The sequence below is a fragment of the Asterias amurensis genome, chromosome 21 (assembly GCF_032118995.1).
Source record: "Asterias amurensis chromosome 21, ASM3211899v1".
NCBI classification, from domain to species: domain Eukaryota; kingdom Metazoa; phylum Echinodermata; class Asteroidea; order Forcipulatida; family Asteriidae; genus Asterias; species Asterias amurensis.
In genome coordinates this window covers 12,079,993-12,099,924 of record NC_092668.1, presented here as the reverse complement: position 1 = coordinate 12,099,924, position 19,932 = coordinate 12,079,993, and the positions used below count along the sequence as shown (strand labels likewise).

General features: G+C 37.9%; 1 protein-coding gene across 6 annotated transcripts in view; it reads left to right on the top strand.

Moving 5' to 3' along the window:
• Positions 1 to 19,932, top strand: part of LOC139953194 (calcium/calmodulin-dependent protein kinase type II subunit delta-like) — a 100,375-nt gene that overhangs the window by 37,931 nt on the left and 42,512 nt on the right. For all 6 annotated transcript variants that reach the window (XM_071952649.1, XM_071952647.1, XM_071952648.1 and 3 more), the window contains exons 3-6: positions 641 to 700; positions 8,867 to 8,921; positions 10,405 to 10,543; positions 17,836 to 17,938. In XM_071952649.1, coding sequence (XP_071808750.1) covers positions 641 to 700; positions 8,867 to 8,921; positions 10,405 to 10,543; positions 17,836 to 17,938 — 357 coding nt within the window. The remainder of the gene's footprint in view (positions 1 to 640; positions 701 to 8,866; positions 8,922 to 10,404; positions 10,544 to 17,835; positions 17,939 to 19,932) is intronic.

Genomic DNA, 19,932 nt, shown 5'->3' with positions numbered 1-19,932 from the left:
CTGGTTTGAATGTGAAAAGAAAAACAAGATGAAAGATATGCTGGTGCAAGTCCATTTAAGCATTCATACACATGCACCAATATTTTGAATTGAATGCGCTCTTTCACCGGGAGCCAGTGTACACTAGTATATTAAGCCCCGCCCACCCTGGTCAATGTCAGTCAACAGCGCCTATATTGGTAGCAGCCTACAGGGGTAATTAACGACATGTGCGACTTTGCTCTACATCGCACACAAAAGACACGCAGCAATCCTAATTACAGAAACCTGTTCACTTTTTTTTTAGAAAGGTATTTTAAATTGTGTCAGCCTTTTTTAGTCGATGTGCACTTTGACCATGTTGACTAGAGATGGAACTGTCTTACTACATGTAAATGAAAAAAGTGTCAAATAATTATGAGTTATTGGTAAAATCTTAGGGAGTTGTAACATTTGCAATAATTGTTTTAGATTTGAACTTGATTGAACCTTAAACATGTTAAATGAAAGCCATTTGTATTAATTGATTTTACCGTTTTACAAAGGAAATTAATCCTGCTTGGCATGCTTGGTCTTGAGGAAAGATAATGAACCAAAAGTTGTTGTTTCTACTCTGATATTTATTGTTCTGTTCTCTTGTTATATTTTTCCAACTTTGCAGATTTGCAGAAATTAGAGAGAGAGGCTCGGATATGTCGCAAACTGAAACATCCAAATATAGGTAAGCATGCTTCTGCATTTTGTATTGGCTTGACCAAGCCAAAATACCTTACGTACAATTTGTGACTGGTATCCTGCTAATATTTGCTTAGCACAAAATTGAGTGAATTATATAAACAAAAAGTCCAACGAAATGTTAAAATGTAATAGCAAACACCCACTTTGGTTTTTTGATATTGGGCGACACTTTTCAGTGGATTGTGCAGAAAGCTCAAAGCAAGCCTTATTTAGTGATTTAAAATTCAAAATTATAACGCCCAAAGCTACCACCACGGGAAGCTTAGCATTCAAACCATGTTCAGGTGCTCAAAATATGTAAGGACATGTTTTGTAAAAATAGTCGAACTGTACTGAGCAAAACCACGTCTTGAAGTCACAGTTAGGCACTTGGACGGTAAGTGACGATTATACAAGCACTTTGAAGTGTGTGCTTAATACGTTGTTTGCGCATACATACATCTGAGCAGTGACTACTAGTTAATCTTCTACGACGTCATGCAGAGTGCGGGCTTCTTGGAATTTCACGACGTATGAAAATGGGTCAGCTGAGACTGAGTTTGCACATTTCCTTTTGAGGTTTTTAGATGGATGTAGTCGCAGTACTTTTTTGATTGATGACATTTTTGGGGGTCTGTCTGTTCGCGGAAGGTTAGATGCACACTGTTCGTACGTGAAATAATACACTTTTAAACTTCTACATTAACCATATGGAGTCAAGACTTGTGAAAATATTAGCAGAAAAATGAGATGTGCCGCTTTTTTCGTATCAACATTTATCACAATGTGCAATCTCCATGACAACATGTAAGATTGGATGATTTTTATGGGATGTGTACAAGTTCTCCACGCTTTGTGGCTCTTTTGTATGTGATGTCACATGACCCTACAGGAGGGAAATCGTGCACTGTGGTATGAACTCAGCATTAAGCTTGGGCGATATCAATTTATTTTATTCACGATATATCACCGACAATATATCGCGATATTCGATATAATCGCGCTTAATTAAACTTGACATCATCAGTCTTCAAACTCCCAGTGAAAGTTGTAGAAGAGACAGTTATTGCATAAGAGAGGTGTTCTAATGACCTATTCTTCTGGTTTTACTCCAAACCTACATGTATGGGGTGCAAGATTTCTCAGCTAGGAAATACATCGCGATATTGCGATCCTTAATCAATATTGCGATGTATCATGATATACGTGTATCACGATATATCGCGATATATCGATATTTCGATTTAAACCAAATTGATCCGATATCGAAATCGTTTCCAAATTAGTATCGCAGTATTCGATAATATCGTGGTACCGCCCGAGCTTACTCAGCATATCCCCCAAAAAGAAATTGACAAAATAGGGAGACCACCAGTGAAGGGCTAGATAGATCAGAGCGCCATCGCTCCAATCCAGAGGACATTAATTCAAATCCTGCTCCTGTCAATTTTTCTTTGTTTGACTCCAAGTTTGATAATCAATGAGATTTCACATTGAAAATACAAAAACGTTTAACGGCATGTTAAACTGGAGCTCGTTGGTTTTAATCCCGCTCTAATAAATTGTTCTTGTTCAGCTCGAAAATTACCTTGATAATCAGCGAGATTTCACAATTCACATGAAACTATAAACAACCCTCCCTCGATAGCTACCCTCTTTTAAAAAATACAAAATTCAATCGGCTCAACATACATGCAATGCAGCAGCCAGCAGCCTCCGACTGTTTGGATGTCAAAATTTTCAGCTGGCCGTAAGGTAAAGATTCGACGCACTTTACCATGGGAAATAAGTGATGAGTAAATAGACTTAAGATGTGAGCAAGCACACACACACACAGACGCACATCATGTACCTTCTTCAAGGAGCACACGTCTTCAACGTGTTCACATGTACACTTCTGTACACCCTTTACAGCAGTGATCAGGGACAGATGTTCAGTTCTCTCCACATGCTATCACAACCCCCAGGGATCAATAAAACGCGCTGCCATTTAGCGAAAAAAATAAAATAAAAAAATGCCCTCTTTGTGGCAATCAATACCAAGTTGAGTATTCTCTTTTTATTTAGTTATTATTTATATATTTTTTTATCTCTCGGAGCTCTACTTCGATGAATGCATTACACAGAAGTCACGCCGCCTCACCAATTTTTTTATTTAAAAACCTGAACCTAATTTATATTGATTGGTAAATAGACATTATGCAAATGATGTTTGGGGGAGTTGGAACAAGTGATGTGTGGCATGTGGTTGGTCGGAGGTTATTGCGATACTGCTTGTGAGATCTGGTTATTGTGAATGTCATGCTGGGAACATGATATGCGTACATGTATCCCACTGTTCTACAAAATTACAAATTTCAGTTTTGGTATTTGGATCATCGCTGGTATATCGTCTAAGGTGTAGTATGTTTAAAGGCACTGGATACGATTGGTAGCTACTCAAAATAATTTTTTGAATAAAAACTTACTCGGTAACGAGCAGCAGAGAGCTGTTGATAGTATAGACCTTTCTTTTGTTGATAAACAAACCGCCTTGGTTGGCATGGTCGGCCGATTGTTAGTAAAACACTAAAAACAGATGTTTAACAAAATTCAACATTTTCTGCAAACTTTCAATTAAACAAAATACCTCTCATAATTAATCGTTTTGTTTTAAACAAAATCAACAAATTTGGTTACATTGTTACCAAAAATAGCGATCTTTTCTTGATTTGCCCTTACGGCTTTCCATAGTTTTCCAATCTGGGTTGGCAAAAACTCGGGCAGTTGGGATTAAACCACTAGTTGAAAACCTCTTCACCACACAGTGATTCCCTTATTAAAACCTCAACTGGCAGTTAAAAACTGAATTGCACATGTGAACAGAAATAACAAATTTCTTAAGAATTTAAACATACATGTCATTAAACATGAAATTGACACATAAACAGTCCTGCAGCAGTACATTAAGTCTTGCTCCACGTGAGCATGATAGTGTTACCGAATACTGATTCTCACTCTACTGGAAAGGTGACCGGAAACACAACATGGCGGTACCATGATCAAAGGTCTGTTACCATATCAACAGAAGGGAACTTCAATAGAAGATGAAAATTAACCGCCGCACACAAAGGCTTCGCATGTCAACTTGACAGCTATCTTAAGACACGAACCAACCGGACACACCAGAATACTCACACGTAAACCCTGATTGATTTTACTCAATTGGACCATCGCAAAAGCACCATAACACTGTACTCTGTTCCCTGATGAGTTCCACCATTACTTCAATGTGCCACAAATGTCAAAGTTATCGGCCACACGGCACATGGTGTTTGCTTTTTATTATTGCTTGACACATATCGAAGCATGGTTTGAAATTCGAAGCCGCAGAAACGTCAGTGTTTGAGTAATGTTCTCATTAATACAAACCGCATTAGTATTTATGTTGTGTGATGAAAATAGACAAGTCAGACATGAACAAGAATTATTCATTTTAAAGTATTCCCCGTACATGTAGTTTTTAAAAATTATGCATGATGTGTATACCGTTCGGGCACTTATTCTGATTGTCAGTTCCTCTATAGGGAAATGAATTCCTTATTCCTTATTCATGGCATCTCTTGTGTGAGTCTTGGTCCAGTGAACATTTCAAACCCTGGGTGTATTAGTCCTGCTTCATGTTTTGGGGGTTATTTCTTGTTGCATTTGAGATGAAGTACATGTAATTTCATTATCCACTTCACACTTTATTCAATTATCATTATTTCAAATGAGGATTTTTTTGTGACAATTGTTCCAGACAATTCATTTATTTATTTTTTTTTTTTTTGGGGGGGGGGGTCACAACTAATAGTGTTGATTCCTTTGGAGTGCATAATTTTTGTAGGCGACTAATTCAAAGGATTCCCCAGATTAAAAAAAATATGCATTTTGTGTTTCGTTTGGAAACTATGACTGACAGTTCCTTCAATAGGGAAATTAATTACTTACTCATGGCATCTCTTGGTGTAGAAATAGTCAGATCAGTTATGTTCAAGAATTGTTTTAAATTTTTTGTTATGCGATTAATGTAAAGGTTTTTCCAAGATTCCCAAAATTATGCATAATGAGTTCCGGTCAAACACTATGACTGGCAGTCTCTCAATAGAGAAATGAATTACCTATTCCTTATTCATGACATCTCTTGATACGTTCCCGCCTAAGCCTACCCGGGGTTATCCTTAACAAGCTCCTAGGAAGCGATTTCAGAAATTGGATAGCATCTTATTAAATACTGCAGATAGAGTCATCTTTTTAATTCACAGGCTGCTGGTTTTCTCGGGGGGGTTGCACTTTGGCTGAGAGTGGAAGACTTTGTTTAGATTGAAAGACTTGGCCATTACATGTACACGTTGACAACAACAAATAAAACATGGTTTGGTGTCCTGCCTTTTTGAAAAAAGGAACCAAGTTTTTATTTTTATTTTTTTTATTTATAATAATTGGCAGACACATTTTTAAAGACAACAGGCTGGAGTATTTTTCAAAAATAGCCATTTTGGCTGAGATTGTTAAAATGTATCCTTTTTTTTTTTTTTTTTAAGGAGGGAAAAAAAGGGGCAGCCTTTTTAAAAGGAAACGGCGGGGACGCTGAACAAATTTTTTTTGTCTGGTGTATTTTCTTTAATAGGATAGGGTGAATTTGTAAGGAGCTTGTAATCTTATTAAGACATGAAATCATTGTAAGAGGAATGACTAATGTGGGATGTGGAGGGACACGGTGGGACAGTTCTATAGATGTTGGGTGGTGGATTATCATTCATGTAAGGAAGAGATGCCATGAATAAGGAATTCAGTTCCCTATTGAGGAACTGCTGATCATCATAGTAAGGAAGATATGCCCAGAATAAGGAATTCAGTTCCCTATTGAGGAACTGCCGATCATCGTAGTAAGGAAGATATGCCCAGAATAAGGAATTCAGTTCCCTTTTGAGGAACTGCCAATCATCAAAGTAAGGAAGATATGCCCTGAAAAAGGAATTCAGTTCCTTATTGAGGAACTGTCGATCAACGTGTCTGTATTGAACCAGTGAGCGATTTCCCTTGTATACAGTAGCAATAGCAGAGCAAAATGCTACACCAAGTAGCTCAATTGCTACTCAAATAATTATCAGGAATATCTCATTATCATCATTCAGTTCAGTCTAAAATTCTTGCTGTGCAATATTGCTGGATGAATTAGTTTCCTTGGAATCACATTGCAACATTTTTATGAATCAATTGGGAACTATTCAAATTAATCGCGAAAAAAAAGATGCATGTTAAAGGGATTAACACTTGGTTGTGACCCAGAAATTGTATTGAGCAAAAAACTTATTTGAATAATGATTATCAGAGAAAGTATGAAATGGATAATAAGATGATGTAGTTTAATTTGTTGACCTAACAGCCATGTTCTCAAGGGTCACTGTCTATGATTGATGACAAAGTTAATGGGTATTGCATTTTAATCTAACAGCTTGGTTTTTAAACAATCAATATGACGTTAATTTTACATGCCGACTCTAATGCCATTAGCGTCAACCTCTGTTTGAACTAATCGATCTCTGCTATGTGCACTTGACAGAACTCACACAGAAGACTCACTCTGAGACCAATTAAGAACTTTTACTCCTGGTAGTGAAATGAAAGGCAGTGGACACTATTGGTAATTGTCAAAGACTAGCCTTCACAGTTGGTGTATCTCAACATACATTGTACGCATACAATAACAAACTTGTGAAAATTTGAGCTTAATCGGTCATCGAACTTGCGAGATAATAATGAGAAGAAAAACACCCTTGTCACACGAAGTTGTTTGCGTATAGATGCTTGATTTCGAGACCTCAAGTTCTAAATCTGAGGTCTCAAAATCAAATTTGTGGAAAATTACTTCTTTCTCGAAAACTATGGCACTTTAGAGGGAGCCGTTTCTCACAATGTTTTATACCATCAACCTCTCCCTGTTACTTGTTACCAATTGAGGTTTTATGCCAATAATTATTTTGAGTAATTACCAATAGTGTCCACTGCCTTTAACGAAGAGAAGTCCCCTCAATCTGCTCCAAAAGTAGTCCCGGTCGATTTGCTACCTTCCTCCTAGGTAGTAGTTGAAAAGAGCTAAGTCTCTCAAATTTCAAAGAAAATATTTTCTTTGTTTAAGCAATCGCACAACATCGGTACACAGTTTTGTCCAAAGGCCCACACTTCGCATATCCCAACTTATATAAAATAACAAACCTGTGAAAATTTAGGCGTAATCGGTCATCAGAGTCCGGAGAAAATAACGGGGAAAACACACCCTTGTTACCGCACGTTTCGCCGTGTCATAACATGTGTTAAAAAAAAAATCTGTTATTCTCGATATACCGAGAATTGATAATTGTTTTAATGTTTTCTCAAAAAGTAAAGCTTTTCATGGAATAATATTTCAAGGGAAGTCTTTCACCATTACCTTCTATAAACCCTGTAAGTTATTTGTAAATCTGTGAACTTTTAGTTTTTGTTCTGTTCAGAAAGTGTCCAATGGCTTTAATAGAGAAGTCTCCCGAGTTGTGAAAAGTCCATAAGATGCATCCTTATTATAATTTTAAGGATAATTGTGCTCATTTCACGAGTTTATTGAAATATTTAAGGATTTTTAAGTTTGCTATGCAAAAGTTATGGACTTCTATGCAAAAAATCTCATTTTGCTATACTAAAATTTTTGTGCACAGCATTTTCACTAGGCACAAAATTTGAACGAAAACATTCCCTGATGGACAAAACAAGACAGTCTCCTTTTATACGGTAGAGATTGAAACAGACCATAGAGCTATATATATTGACTAGAGCGCTAACTTGCTCTGCGTTTTGAAGCCACTGTGGGCGCAGACATGTTTGATGTGTTGCGTGACTACTCAACGATTTTAATTTACATAGGTGCGTTTTTTTTACATTCGGCGTGTGCACTTACGTACGAGACTGCCCATTCGCGTCTGTCCGCGCTACAAAAACCGTAAATTCGACTTGGTTGACGTACTTAAAAAAGTATACGTGCCTTTTAAACATGACGTACATGACGCTCGCAGTTTGTACGCTGATCAGCAGATTGTGCGTTCACATTTGCTGCATTTTTTGGTTCGAATGACACGTAGAAAAGAACAACGCACTAACATGCAAATAGCCGTACAATTGCCGTACAAAATTTCAAGCTTTTTTATTGGTTTGTACAAAAACATGGATGCGCCCACACGGCTTCAAAACTTTAGTTCGTGTATAACGGGGTGTTAGCGCTCTAGTCAATATATATAGCTCTATAAAACAGACCTTGTTTTATTAGCTGCATTGACACTCGGTACAAGCTTCAATTGCCAGCCCAACATACAATGACTACAACCATTATGCGACGTAAATCCCTCCCCCATTGTATTCCTAGCAATCCACTCACACCATGATACCATCTACCGTAGTTCGTGGTCAATGCAGCTTTACGGCAAGTGTCACTGTAGTGTTTCACCGACCTTGAATATTGTCATATAATAAATAAGCATAGATTACATCGGGTGTGAAGTCATAGACTGATAACTGTGTTTTGTAAGCAGAGATAAGGGAGCTTCTGTTGGCAAACTCAATAAGTAATGTACATGATGTAACGAGTCACTCTAGATTTGAATATTGTAATGTATGATAACTAAGCATAGATTACATCGGGTGTGAAGTCAAAGACTGATACTGTGTTTTGTAAGCAGAGATAAGGGAGCTTCTGTTGGCAAGCGCAATAAGTAATGTACATGATGTAACGCGAGTCACGTTACATGTGCATTTGAATATAATAAATAAGCATGGATTACATTGGGTGTGTTAAGTCAAAGACTCAACCAACTGTGTTTTGTAAGCACAGATACATTACATGGAAGAGAGCTTCTCGAAATGCACGTGATGTAACGCGAGTCATGTTACATTTATTGGCGCTAGATCATCAACTAAATAAAACTTGAAGGTTAGCATTGAGGAAGGATAATAAGAAACATTTTGCAGTGACACTTACGGTAAGCGGTCTTTGCGGTCCCTTTGCGTTTGTGCACGCAGCATCACCAGTGCGCCCTCTAGTCCTTAGGGAAGGGCATATGTGATGATTTCAAATTATCTGTTGGATCTGATCGAATGTTTTTTTTCTGTTACTTTTCAGTTCGTCTGCACGACAGCATTCCTGAAGAAAGTTTTCATTACCTAGTATTTGACTTGTAAGTATCTTTGTGAAGTATGTTTCCTTGAATGGGAGACATCGGGACACTAGGTGGCAGCAGACGTCCTGGGTCATTTTGTATCATTTTTGCGTAGAAAGATTTGTCGGCTGCCACTTTTTTTTTTGGACTTGTTTTGTGAATAAAAATGTGAATAAACTAGGTGAATAAACCAGACGTACTTTGTCATTTGTTTATGGCCCTTTACGAAACCATGGCTTCAGCTCTGGACTCAGTTCAGGCTAGCTTGGCCCCAAAAGAAAATGTTCATTAGCTAGTATTTGACTTGTAAGTGTCTTTGTGATGTTTGTTTCCTTGAATGGGAGATGTCAGGACACTAGTTGTCAGCAGACGTACCTGGTCATTTACGATTGTTCATGTAGTTTGTGAGCATGCGCATGCATTTCCGCGAAAAACTAGTATGCTGCCACCTACTAGCTTCCCTGAAAATCCAGTGTTATCAAAAGTCCCATAGACTTACCATAAAGCCATTTGCGAGTTAGATTTCCATAATGTCTGGTACCTTGACTTAGTGCTTAAGATTCACAATGTACTGCTTACCTTTGAGTTCCTTAGACTAAAGAGACAACTGCTATGTCACATGGTTAGGGCACCACTGGGTTAAGGGCAAGCTTTTGCATACGTAGCAACCTCCAGATGAGCAGCCCCTGGTGCCATTGTGCCATACACATTTTTTTAAGAATAGTGTACGGGTGTTCATCGTCTCTTACGTACTATGCAAAAGCTTGCCCCAAATCATGTGACATAGCAACTACTGTCTCGATAGTCTGAGGTATTCAAACTTAATTTAACTTGCGATCAAGCACATGCGATCAAGACATTACTCAAACCTAACATGCCTATGGCTTATTGAAGTGCCCTTTTCAAAATCAAACTGGCCTTGCCCTCCAAAAGATGGAATTCCAGGCTTGCCGTACAAATTAACCGTGCTTTGTTTGGCTGAATCCATCAAACTCGGGCGCAACCAATGGTATTCTTATTTTTTTATTAAGTAATAGGCCTACCCCATGAAAAACAAGCACAATAGCCCATAGGGATAGCTAAGTGCTTATTTCAACAGACCATCCCACAATAAAAACAACAAAAAGAAAAGAAAGGAAATAATGGTTATTGGAATATACCTCACTCACTCTAAAGTGATGAGAGACACAACAACTAGCGTTATATAGATGATGTGACCTATGTTTACATTAAAACCGCCCTCTGTTGACAAAACACTATACGTCATGTTTCGCCGGGCAAAGAGTTGCGGAGTCATAGTAAGATTGCGTACACTTTCTAGCTGGCGGCCAAAACACAAAGGTTTTGTCCGGCGATATGCGCGCGGATCATGTTATGGTTTTCGTGTGACGTCAGAGGTCACATCGTCTATACTGCAATCATATTTGCCGTAAATTGACAGGATTGTCTTGTTCCGGTTCTTTTTTTTTCCCTTCCCGTATTTTTCCCTTCCCGTTTACAGAGTCACTGGTGGTGAACTGTTTGAAGACATAGTAGCTAGAGAGTACTATAGTGAGGCGGATGCAAGCCATTGCATACAACAGATCTTAGAAAGTGTGGACCATTGTCATAGAAACAGTGTGGTGCATCGAGACTTAAAGGTAATTATCCCCGATGCAAATTTAACACCTCTAATATCGTTGCGGTACCCGCTGCCAAAACATAGGATTCGAACTGCCTCTAGCTACCGGGCAACCTCGGTAGTCTAGTTGGTAAGACACTGCTCTAGAATTGCAAGGGTCGTGGGTTCGAATCCCACCCGAGTAACATGCCTGTGCTATTTTTTCACAGGACTCGGGGGGAAAGTCCTGTGTATACAGTAGTAACACACATCGGTGTATGGGTAAAAACCAAAATTAATATTCTTTATCCCCGATGCAAATTTAACATCTCTTATATTCCGATATGGTTTTGAATAATGAACTGTACTAACCTGCGATATATGTAAATCAATCCATGTTTTTTTTTTTTTACGCCAGCACGTTGAAAAAAATAGCCTCTTAAATTTTCTTAAGATCTAAAGGAATCCTGCTTTCGGATCTATTGATCTAATGATATTGTTGGGTAATTCGAGACTTGAAGGTAATTATTCCGAAGTGCTTTTGAATAATGAACTGTGCCAACCTGCGATATGTAAATCAATCGAGATATGTGGTTTTTAGCGTCGACACAGTGAAAAAAAAAGCCTGTTAAATTTTCTGTAGACCAGAATGAGTCCTGCTCTTTGATCTATTGATATTGTGGGGTAAATCGATTCTGAAAGGTAATTATCCCGAAGTGCTTTTGAATAATGAACTGTGCCAACCTGCGATATATAAATCAATCCAGATATATGTGATTTTTAGCGTCAACACAGTGAAAAAAAAAAAAGCCTGTGTAATTATCTTTAGACCAAAAGGACTGCTTTTTGATCTAATTCTCTAGTGATATTGTTGGGTAAATCGAGACTAAAGGTAATTATACCAATGTGGTTTTGAATAATGAACTGTGTGCTAACCTGCGATATGCAAATCAATCCAGATATATACGTGGTTTTTAACGTCAATAGCCTGTTAAATTGTCTTTAGACCAAATGGGATCCTGCTCTTTGCGCTTTTTCTCTAGTGACATTGTTTCCGAGAGCTCCTTGAAAGCTCAAACTCTGGGAATTACCATGAAATTGACCATAGTTGTTGAAAAACATTGCTATTATGTAAACATGTATAAACACTGTAAATGAAGCTCCTTAAATTGAAGACCTGTAGCTTGAGACACTGTGCTCAATGACTCGTACCTCTGTTGAATATAACACTCACAGTGACAGTCTTAAAGACAATGGACACTATTGGTAATTGTCAAAGACCAGTCTTCTTACTTGGTGTATCTCAACATAAAATAACAAATCTGTGAAAATTTGAGCGCAATTGGTCGCCGAAGTTGCGAGATAATAACGAAAGAAAAAAACACCATTGTCACATGAAATTGTATGCTTTCAGATGCTTAATTTCGAGACCTAAAATTCTAAACTTGAGGTCTCAAAATCAAAATCGTGGAAAATTACTTGTTTCTCGAAAACTACGTCACTTCAGAGGGAGCCGTTTCTCTCAATGTTTTATACTATCAACCTTTCCTTATTACTCGTTACCAAGTGAGGTTTTATGCTGATAATTATTTTGAGTAATAACCAATAGTGTCCACTGCCTTTAATACATGGGTTGTGTAAGCACTGATAGTATTACTCCTGAAGATTCTAGGAACCCCCCATCCCATGTCAATCATTCCAGACCCACCGCCTATAGATTGAAAAGCAGATAATTTTAATTTGAACCTGAGTAATTCCTGATCCCGCGAAAGGTCAAAAGTCAGCGGTGGCAGAATTAGCCGTCGCTGGAGGTGTTCTCTTTCCCAGTAATCATCACACAAACCCCTCCTTCACGACCAAAAAGAAGACCAAAAAAAAAAAAAAATCGCAGGTGTCTTCCTTAGCCATTATCAATCCCGAGCTTTACCGAGAAAGAACTCTTAAGCTGACCTCATGTACACTCACATCGTCCCTGGTCCCCCCCCCCCTATTCAATTCACGCCGTCCGCACAAAGCCGTTTTCTTCGTCTCACAAACCAACCCTACTCACCATCCGGCTCGTCGGAGTCAAACGAGATTTAGGGAAAATCTATCCAGATAATAGCACCCAGCATTTCTAATGGAGGACTTTCCCTGTCGCCTCTTTACCCTCTGTACACTCGCAAGCGACACCATGTTGCCATGGCAGCCTAATGGTTACCGTGGCAACCTTTACTGGGCCTCCATATTAGTTTCAAACTGAATGCATTGTGTGAGATGAGAGGGGAATGAGGGTTCTACTGTACTGACGCTGAATGTCAATTGCGAGGGAAAACAAAATGTTGTGAAGGCCCCCCCAAAAACGAAAATGAAAGGTTTCTCTGGATGAATTGTACTTGAAACTATAGGATGTTGAGGTCGTTAACGATCTCCCAGCAGAGGAAGCTTTATCGTCAACATGTTTCATTGCATGCAGAATTTCATCTGTGAATAATGACTGTACGGTTTCATCTGTTTGATTGATAGCAACATTACCATTCATGATGGCTGCAGCAAGAACATCAACTGCATCTTTGATGTGTCAGGTTAAAGGCACCGTGTGCACACTCTTAGTCATTATCAAAGACCAGGGTACAATTTCAAATAGCTGCTAAGCACAATAATTTGCTTAGCATGAAATTTCTTCCTCGATAAAAACAAGATTACCAACCAAATTTCTGCGTGATTTTCAGGATAAGCACACAACAGCTGAAAACCAGTAACAAGCAATATGCAACAAATGGAAATTTGGTTGGTTATCCTGTTTTTATCAAGGAAGATATTTCATGCTAAGCAAATTTTCGTGCTTAGCAGCTCTATGAAATTGGGCCCCGTATTCTCACTTTGTGTACCTGTATCTGGAAATTTATGCATGAAAAAGAAATCTGTGAACAAGTTGGGCTCAATTGGTCATTAAAGTTGATAGTGAAAAAAAAAAAAAAAACGTCCTTGTTGCACAATTGTGTGCTTTCAGATGCCTGGAAAGGGCTTCAAGTCTTTTATTAGATTGAAATATTTGAGTGTGAAGTTACCTCTTTCTCAAAAATTATGTTGCTTCAGAGGGAGTCCTTTGTCACAGTGTTTTATACTATCAAAAGCTCTGAATTGCTTGTGTTTTTATGCTAGTGTATATTTTGAGTAATTACCAAAAGTGTCCTGTGCCTTTAACATAAAGTACATTACACATTAAAACAGTGCTCTTTGTCTTGCATTCATAAATGCAAATCTTTTTTCTTTCTTTTCCTTCTAAACATCTGTTGATGCTTAAAGGCAGTGGACACTATTGGTAATTACTCAAAATAATTATTCGCATAAAACCTTTCTTGGTGACGAGTTATGTGGAGAGGCTGATGGTACAAAACATTGTTAGAAAAGTGACGTAGTTTTCGAGAAAGAAGTAATTTTCCGCGAATTTGATTTCGAGACCTCAGATTTAGAACTTGAGGTCTCGAAATCAACCATCTAAACGCACACAACTTCGTGTGACAAGGGTTTTTTTCTTTCGTTATTATCTTGCAAGTTCGATGACCGATTGAGCTCAAATTTTCACAGGTTTATTTTATGCATATGTTGAGTCTTTGACAATTACCAATAGTGTCCACTGCCTTTAATCGCTAAAACAAAAATTGATCAGAACAAATATTTTTCTAAGAAAACATTTTTTTTTATTTCCTGTGTCACTCCCTTAAAATAAAAATTCTTTAAAGATGATTAGGAGTGATACATTTTTATCTAAAATAAGATTTGCTTTCTTATTTCAAGAATTCTATTATTAGCAGTGTGTCACTCCGTACCGAAGAAAACAAACAAATTACAGCGTCTTTAAAATTTATGGCATAAACATTAAATATCGTCCTTCTGAATGATTTGTGCCAATAATCTTTGTTGTGATGACTGATTTGAATAATGAATACTAACCTTCTACAATTTTAATATCTGACACTGTCTGCTGGGTTCCAGCGTGCACAAAGCCACACCTTGGCGGTACTTCCCCCATTATGCGCGGAGTAGTCATCAGTTTTTTGTTTCTGGGAATTGTACGTATTTATGTCCCGGGGGGTAATTTCTGTTGTACCACTCTCTGACTGAATCATACATACCTCAATGCACTGCAGTATGCCATAGAAGGGAACAATCCTGTAATATTTTGCCCTTGATAGATTTATGTTTAATACAAAGTAAAGGAACACGTTGCCTTGGATCGGACGAGTTGGTCTGTAAAAAGCGTTTGAAACCGTTTGTTATGAAATGCATGGTTAGAAAGATGTTTTAAAAGTAGAATAAAATGATCCACACAAATATCAATCAAAATTGCACGGTTTTCTTTTTACGTCGCGAACTACATGTATGATCACGGTCGGCCATTTATTAATTTTAACTCCCATAAATGGCCGACCGTGTTATTGACGAGGTAAAAAGAAAACCACGCAATTTCGAGGCATTTTTGTGTAGATCATTGTATTCTACTTTTACGACATCTTTCTAACCATATGCATTTTAAAACAAGCGGTTACAAAACGCTTTTCAAAGACCAACTCGACTGATCCAAGGCAACATGTTCCTTTAAGGTGTTTTCTTGATCCTTGCTGTCTTTTTTTCTTCTTCTGTGGGCGTTTGTGTTTTGTGTCGTACAAAAAGTACCAATTCCCTTTAAGTGCCATGAGAATAAAAGAAAGAAAGATTGGGAGACTCAGTGATGAAGTGAGAGCACTTTACATCAATGCCTTTTAATTTTTAAGATTTTGCATCTTATACATTTTTTTTTGTGGGGCTTTCCAGAGTGTCACATTAGACCCTCCATCATACAGACACGTTTGCATTGCCTTGGCTAAGTGGTTAGGGGACTATGCTTGTGAAGTGGATTTGTTTGCCTTTTGGACAATATTTGCGACGTGAAGCTGGAATATTTATGAGGTGTAAAGCTGTTTTTTTTAGGAATGTAGTTTGGTTAAGAAAACATAGTTTGGTTAAGAAAACATGGTTTGGTTAAGAAAACATAGTTTGGTTAAGAAAACATAGTTTGGTTAAGAAGTTCGGAGTAGGGTTATAGAGGCGGGTTTGACTTTTGTGTTTAGATTCTCTTCCCGAGAAAGAAAGAAGTTTTGGCATCAACATTTTCCTGAAACAGTTGACTTGTGGAGAATGATTAAAGCTTGGTTCATACTTTATGCAAATTGGGGGGAAAATCTTTGCATACCATTCTGGAATCAAATTTTAAAAGGCACTGGACACTATTGGTCGTCACTCAAAATAAGTTTCAGCATAAAAACTTACTTGATAACGAGCAATGAAGAGCTGTGTATAAAACATTGTGAGAGACGACTCCCTCTGAAGAAATTTTATTTTTAGGCATCTGAAAACACACAAGTTTGTTTTTTCTTTCAATATGCAACTTCAATGACTAATTGAGTCAAAATGTTCACTATTTGTTATTTGATGCATACATTTTGTATGTTGGGCTGTACACCAAGTGAGAACACTGGTTTTTGACAATTACCAAAGGTCTCTGGTGCATTTTCATTACCACAAAAAGAGAGACTATCCTTTCTACTGGTTATAGTTCTTGCACATGTGTCATGGTTTGTATCTTGCAAAGATTGTTAAGGCCGGTTTATAGTCGGTCGCGCAATGGTCGCGCGATGGAAATCTTGACGCGCAATCATAAAAAGACACAGTTTTTAGGCCTCAGTCTTAGGATCGCGCACAAGATTTCCATTGCACGACCATCGCGCGACCGACTATAAACCAGCCCATATCCTGACTTTTCCAATCTACTATTATTAATGGAGCTCTGATTTTTGTAAAACCAGTACTATTTACTTGTTGATTTATACATGTACTGCTGATTAAATGTTTTGTTCTTTGCAGCCTCAAAACCTACTGTTAGCTAGCAAACCAGTACTATTTACTTGTTGATCTGATTAAATGTATTGTTCTTTGCAGCCTCAAAACCTACTGTTAGCTAGCAAAACCAGTACTATTTACTTGTTGATTTGATTAAATGTATTGTTCTTTGCAGCCTCAAAACCTACTGTTAGCTAGCAAAACCAGTACTATTTACTTGTTGATCTGATTAAATGTTTTGTTCTTTGCAGCCTGAAAACCTACTGTCATGACTGTTAGCGAGCAACACCAGTACTATTTACTTGTTGATCTGATTAAATGTTTTGTTCTTTGCAGCCTGAAAACCTACTGTCATGACTGTTAGCGAGCAACACCAGTACTATTTACTTGTTGATCTGATTAAATGTTTTGTTTTTGCAGCCTGAATACCTACTGTTAGCTAGCAAAACCAGTACTATTTACTTGTTGACCTGATTAAATGTTTTGTTCTTTGCAGCCTGAAAACCTACTGTCATGACTGTTAGCGAGCAACACCAGTACTATTTACTTGTTGATCTGATTAAATGTTTTGTTCTTTGCAGCCTGAAAACCTACTGTTAGCGAGCAAAACCAGTACTATTTACTTGTTGATCTGATTAAATGTATTGTTCTTTGCAGCCTCAAAACCTACTGTTAGCTAGCAAAACCAGTACTATTTACTTGTTGATCTGATTAAATGTTTTGTTCTTTGCAGCCTGAAAACCTACTGTTAGCGAGCAAAACCAGTACTATTTACTTGTTGATCTGATTAAATGTTTTGTTCTTTGCAGCCGGAAAACCTACTGTAGCGAGCAAAAAACCAGTACTATTTACTTGTTGGTATACATGTACATACTTCTGATTAAATGTTTTGTTCTTTGCAGCCTGAAAACCTACTGTTAGCAAGCAAAACAAGTACTATTTAGTCGTTGACATACATGTACTGATTGAATGTTTTGTTCTTTGCAGCCGGAAAACCTACTGTTAGCGAGCAACATCAGTGCTTTTTACTTGTTGATCTGATTAAATGTTTTGTTCTTTGCAGCCTGAAAACCTACTGTCATGACTGTTAGCGAGCAACACCAGTACTATTTACTTGTTGACCTGATTAAATGTTTTGTTCTTTGCAGCCTGAAAACCTACTGTTAGCTAGCAAAACCAGTACTTTTTACTTGTTGATCTGATTAAATGTTTTGTTCTTTGCAGCCTGAAAACCTACTGTTAGCTAGCAAAACCAGTACTATTTACTTGTTGATCTGATTAAATGTTTTGTTCTTTGCAGCCTGAAAACCTACTGTTAGCGAGCAAAACCAGTACTATTTACTTGTTGATCTGATTAAATGTTTTGTTCTTTGCAGCCTGAAAACCTACTGTTAGCGAGCAAAAAACCAGTACTATTTACTTATTGGTATACATGTACATACTTCTGATTAAATGTTTTGTTCTTTGCAGCCTGAAAACCTACTGTTAGCGAGCAAACTAAAAGGTGCTGCAGTGAAACTAGCCGACTTTGGCCTCGCTATAGAATTAGTGGGAGACCAACCAGCCTGGTTTGGTAAGTACCCGGTCAGCCTGACTCATGATTGTCTGGTCTATCCTTCTGTCATTGTGTTTGAGTGTTTGTTTGTCGCTTTTACTCTCACCCACTCGATGTTAATCACAGACACACTGCCTTAAATCGTCAGAATCAACTGGTATGAGTTGAGGTACATGTAGGATCCCTACTGCCCAATCCCCCAGAATGAACTGGGCCCAATTTCATGGCTCTGCTTACAGTAAGCACAGAATCAGCGCTTACGGAAGCAGGGAATTCTGTGCTTACGGCAAGCGTATTTCAGATTAGTGGCGAATTTGGGTTTCTGCGCATGCGTACTTTACGTTACTAGGCATTCTACGCTTACAAGTCTAGTGCAGAAATTCGGCGCTTGCACGTAAGCGGGGAATCGCGATCGTAAGCGCAGAATTCGGCGGTAAGCAGAGCCATGAAATTGGGCCCTGAAGAGTTTATGTAGGATCCCTACCGCCTCAATTCTCCAAAATACATCAATTTAAGATGATGTACATTACAGACAACATTACAGACAACTATCAAATTGTCAGAACCAACTGGTATGAGTTGATGTAGGATTCCTACTGCCCAATCCTCCAAAATCAACTGAAACAAAGGAGATACATGTAGGACCCCTCTTGCCTCAGCTCAATTTTCCAAAATCAATCAATTTGAGATGATGTACGTACGTGTTTGTAGGATGCATACTTCCACAATCCTCCAGAATCATATCAATTTGAGTTGATGTATGACTTCCTTGATGCTTAGAATCGACGCACTATCCCAAATCCTCTAGATAAGTTTGAAGGATTCGGGACAGTCAGAGTTTTTTGTTCAGTCTTTGTTCCTGTTTCTATGTGACTATTGATAAGAAACCACTTAGTTTTTTGGCTTATGCGACTTTTCATCGAGGCAAAGTGTACCTTTGGTATTAGGAACCGTTCATATGTTTTAATCCAGGCCTGTTTTACTGATGTACTGATGATGCAATTTTTTATTTTTTTTTTTTCCCCTGGAGGGGGAAATTTATTCAAGTTTCTTCAATGTACAAAGCTACACAAACTACTGGTAAAACCAACTACTTATAGAACGATACTAAGAGAGAAATGGCGAATTGCAAAAACAGGAAGTTTGATGTCTGATGATGCAAACTAACCTATGAAACTTTTGTTCCAAGTGGTGGTCGCGAAGACATGGAAAAACAATCCCTAATATACACAATCTGAAAACGCTTCTCAGTTTTAAATGTTGGGGCATACAATTTTTGTTTACATAACCACATTACTTCAAAGTGAAATGTTTCTCCACTAATGGTAGCCTGCTGTACATGCTGTAGGCCTCTAAACCAAAAGTATTTCATTTTAAGAGTGATCACCAAATGTACGTATTATTTCTTCCCTTTAAAAGCACTGGACACTATTGGTAATTACTCACAAAAAAATTATCATCATAAAACCTCACTTGGTAACGAGGTTGGTAGTATAAAACATTGTGAGAAATGGCTCCCTCTGAAGTGACGTAGTGATGGAGAAAGAAGTAATTTTCCACGAATTTGATTTTGAGACCTCAGATTTAGAATTTGAGGTCTCGAAATCGAGCATCTGAAAGCACACAACCTCGTGTGACAAGGGTGTTTTTTCTTCCATAATATTATCTCGTAACTTCAACAATCATCTGAGCTGAAATTTTCACAGGTTTTTTATTTTTATGCATGTATGATGAGATACACCAAGTGAGAAGATTGGTCTTTGTCAATAAACAATAGTGTCCAGAGTCTTTAAAGGCAGTGGACACTATTGGTAATTACTCAAAAAAATATTGGCATGAAACCTTTCTTGGTGACGAGTAATGGGGAGAGATTGATGGTATAAAACATTGTGAGAAACGGTTCCCTCTGAAGTGCCATAGTTTTTGAGAAAGAAGTAAATTTCCACGAATTTGATTTCGAGACCTCAGATTTAGAATGTGAGGGTCTCGAAATCAACCATCTAAACGCACAC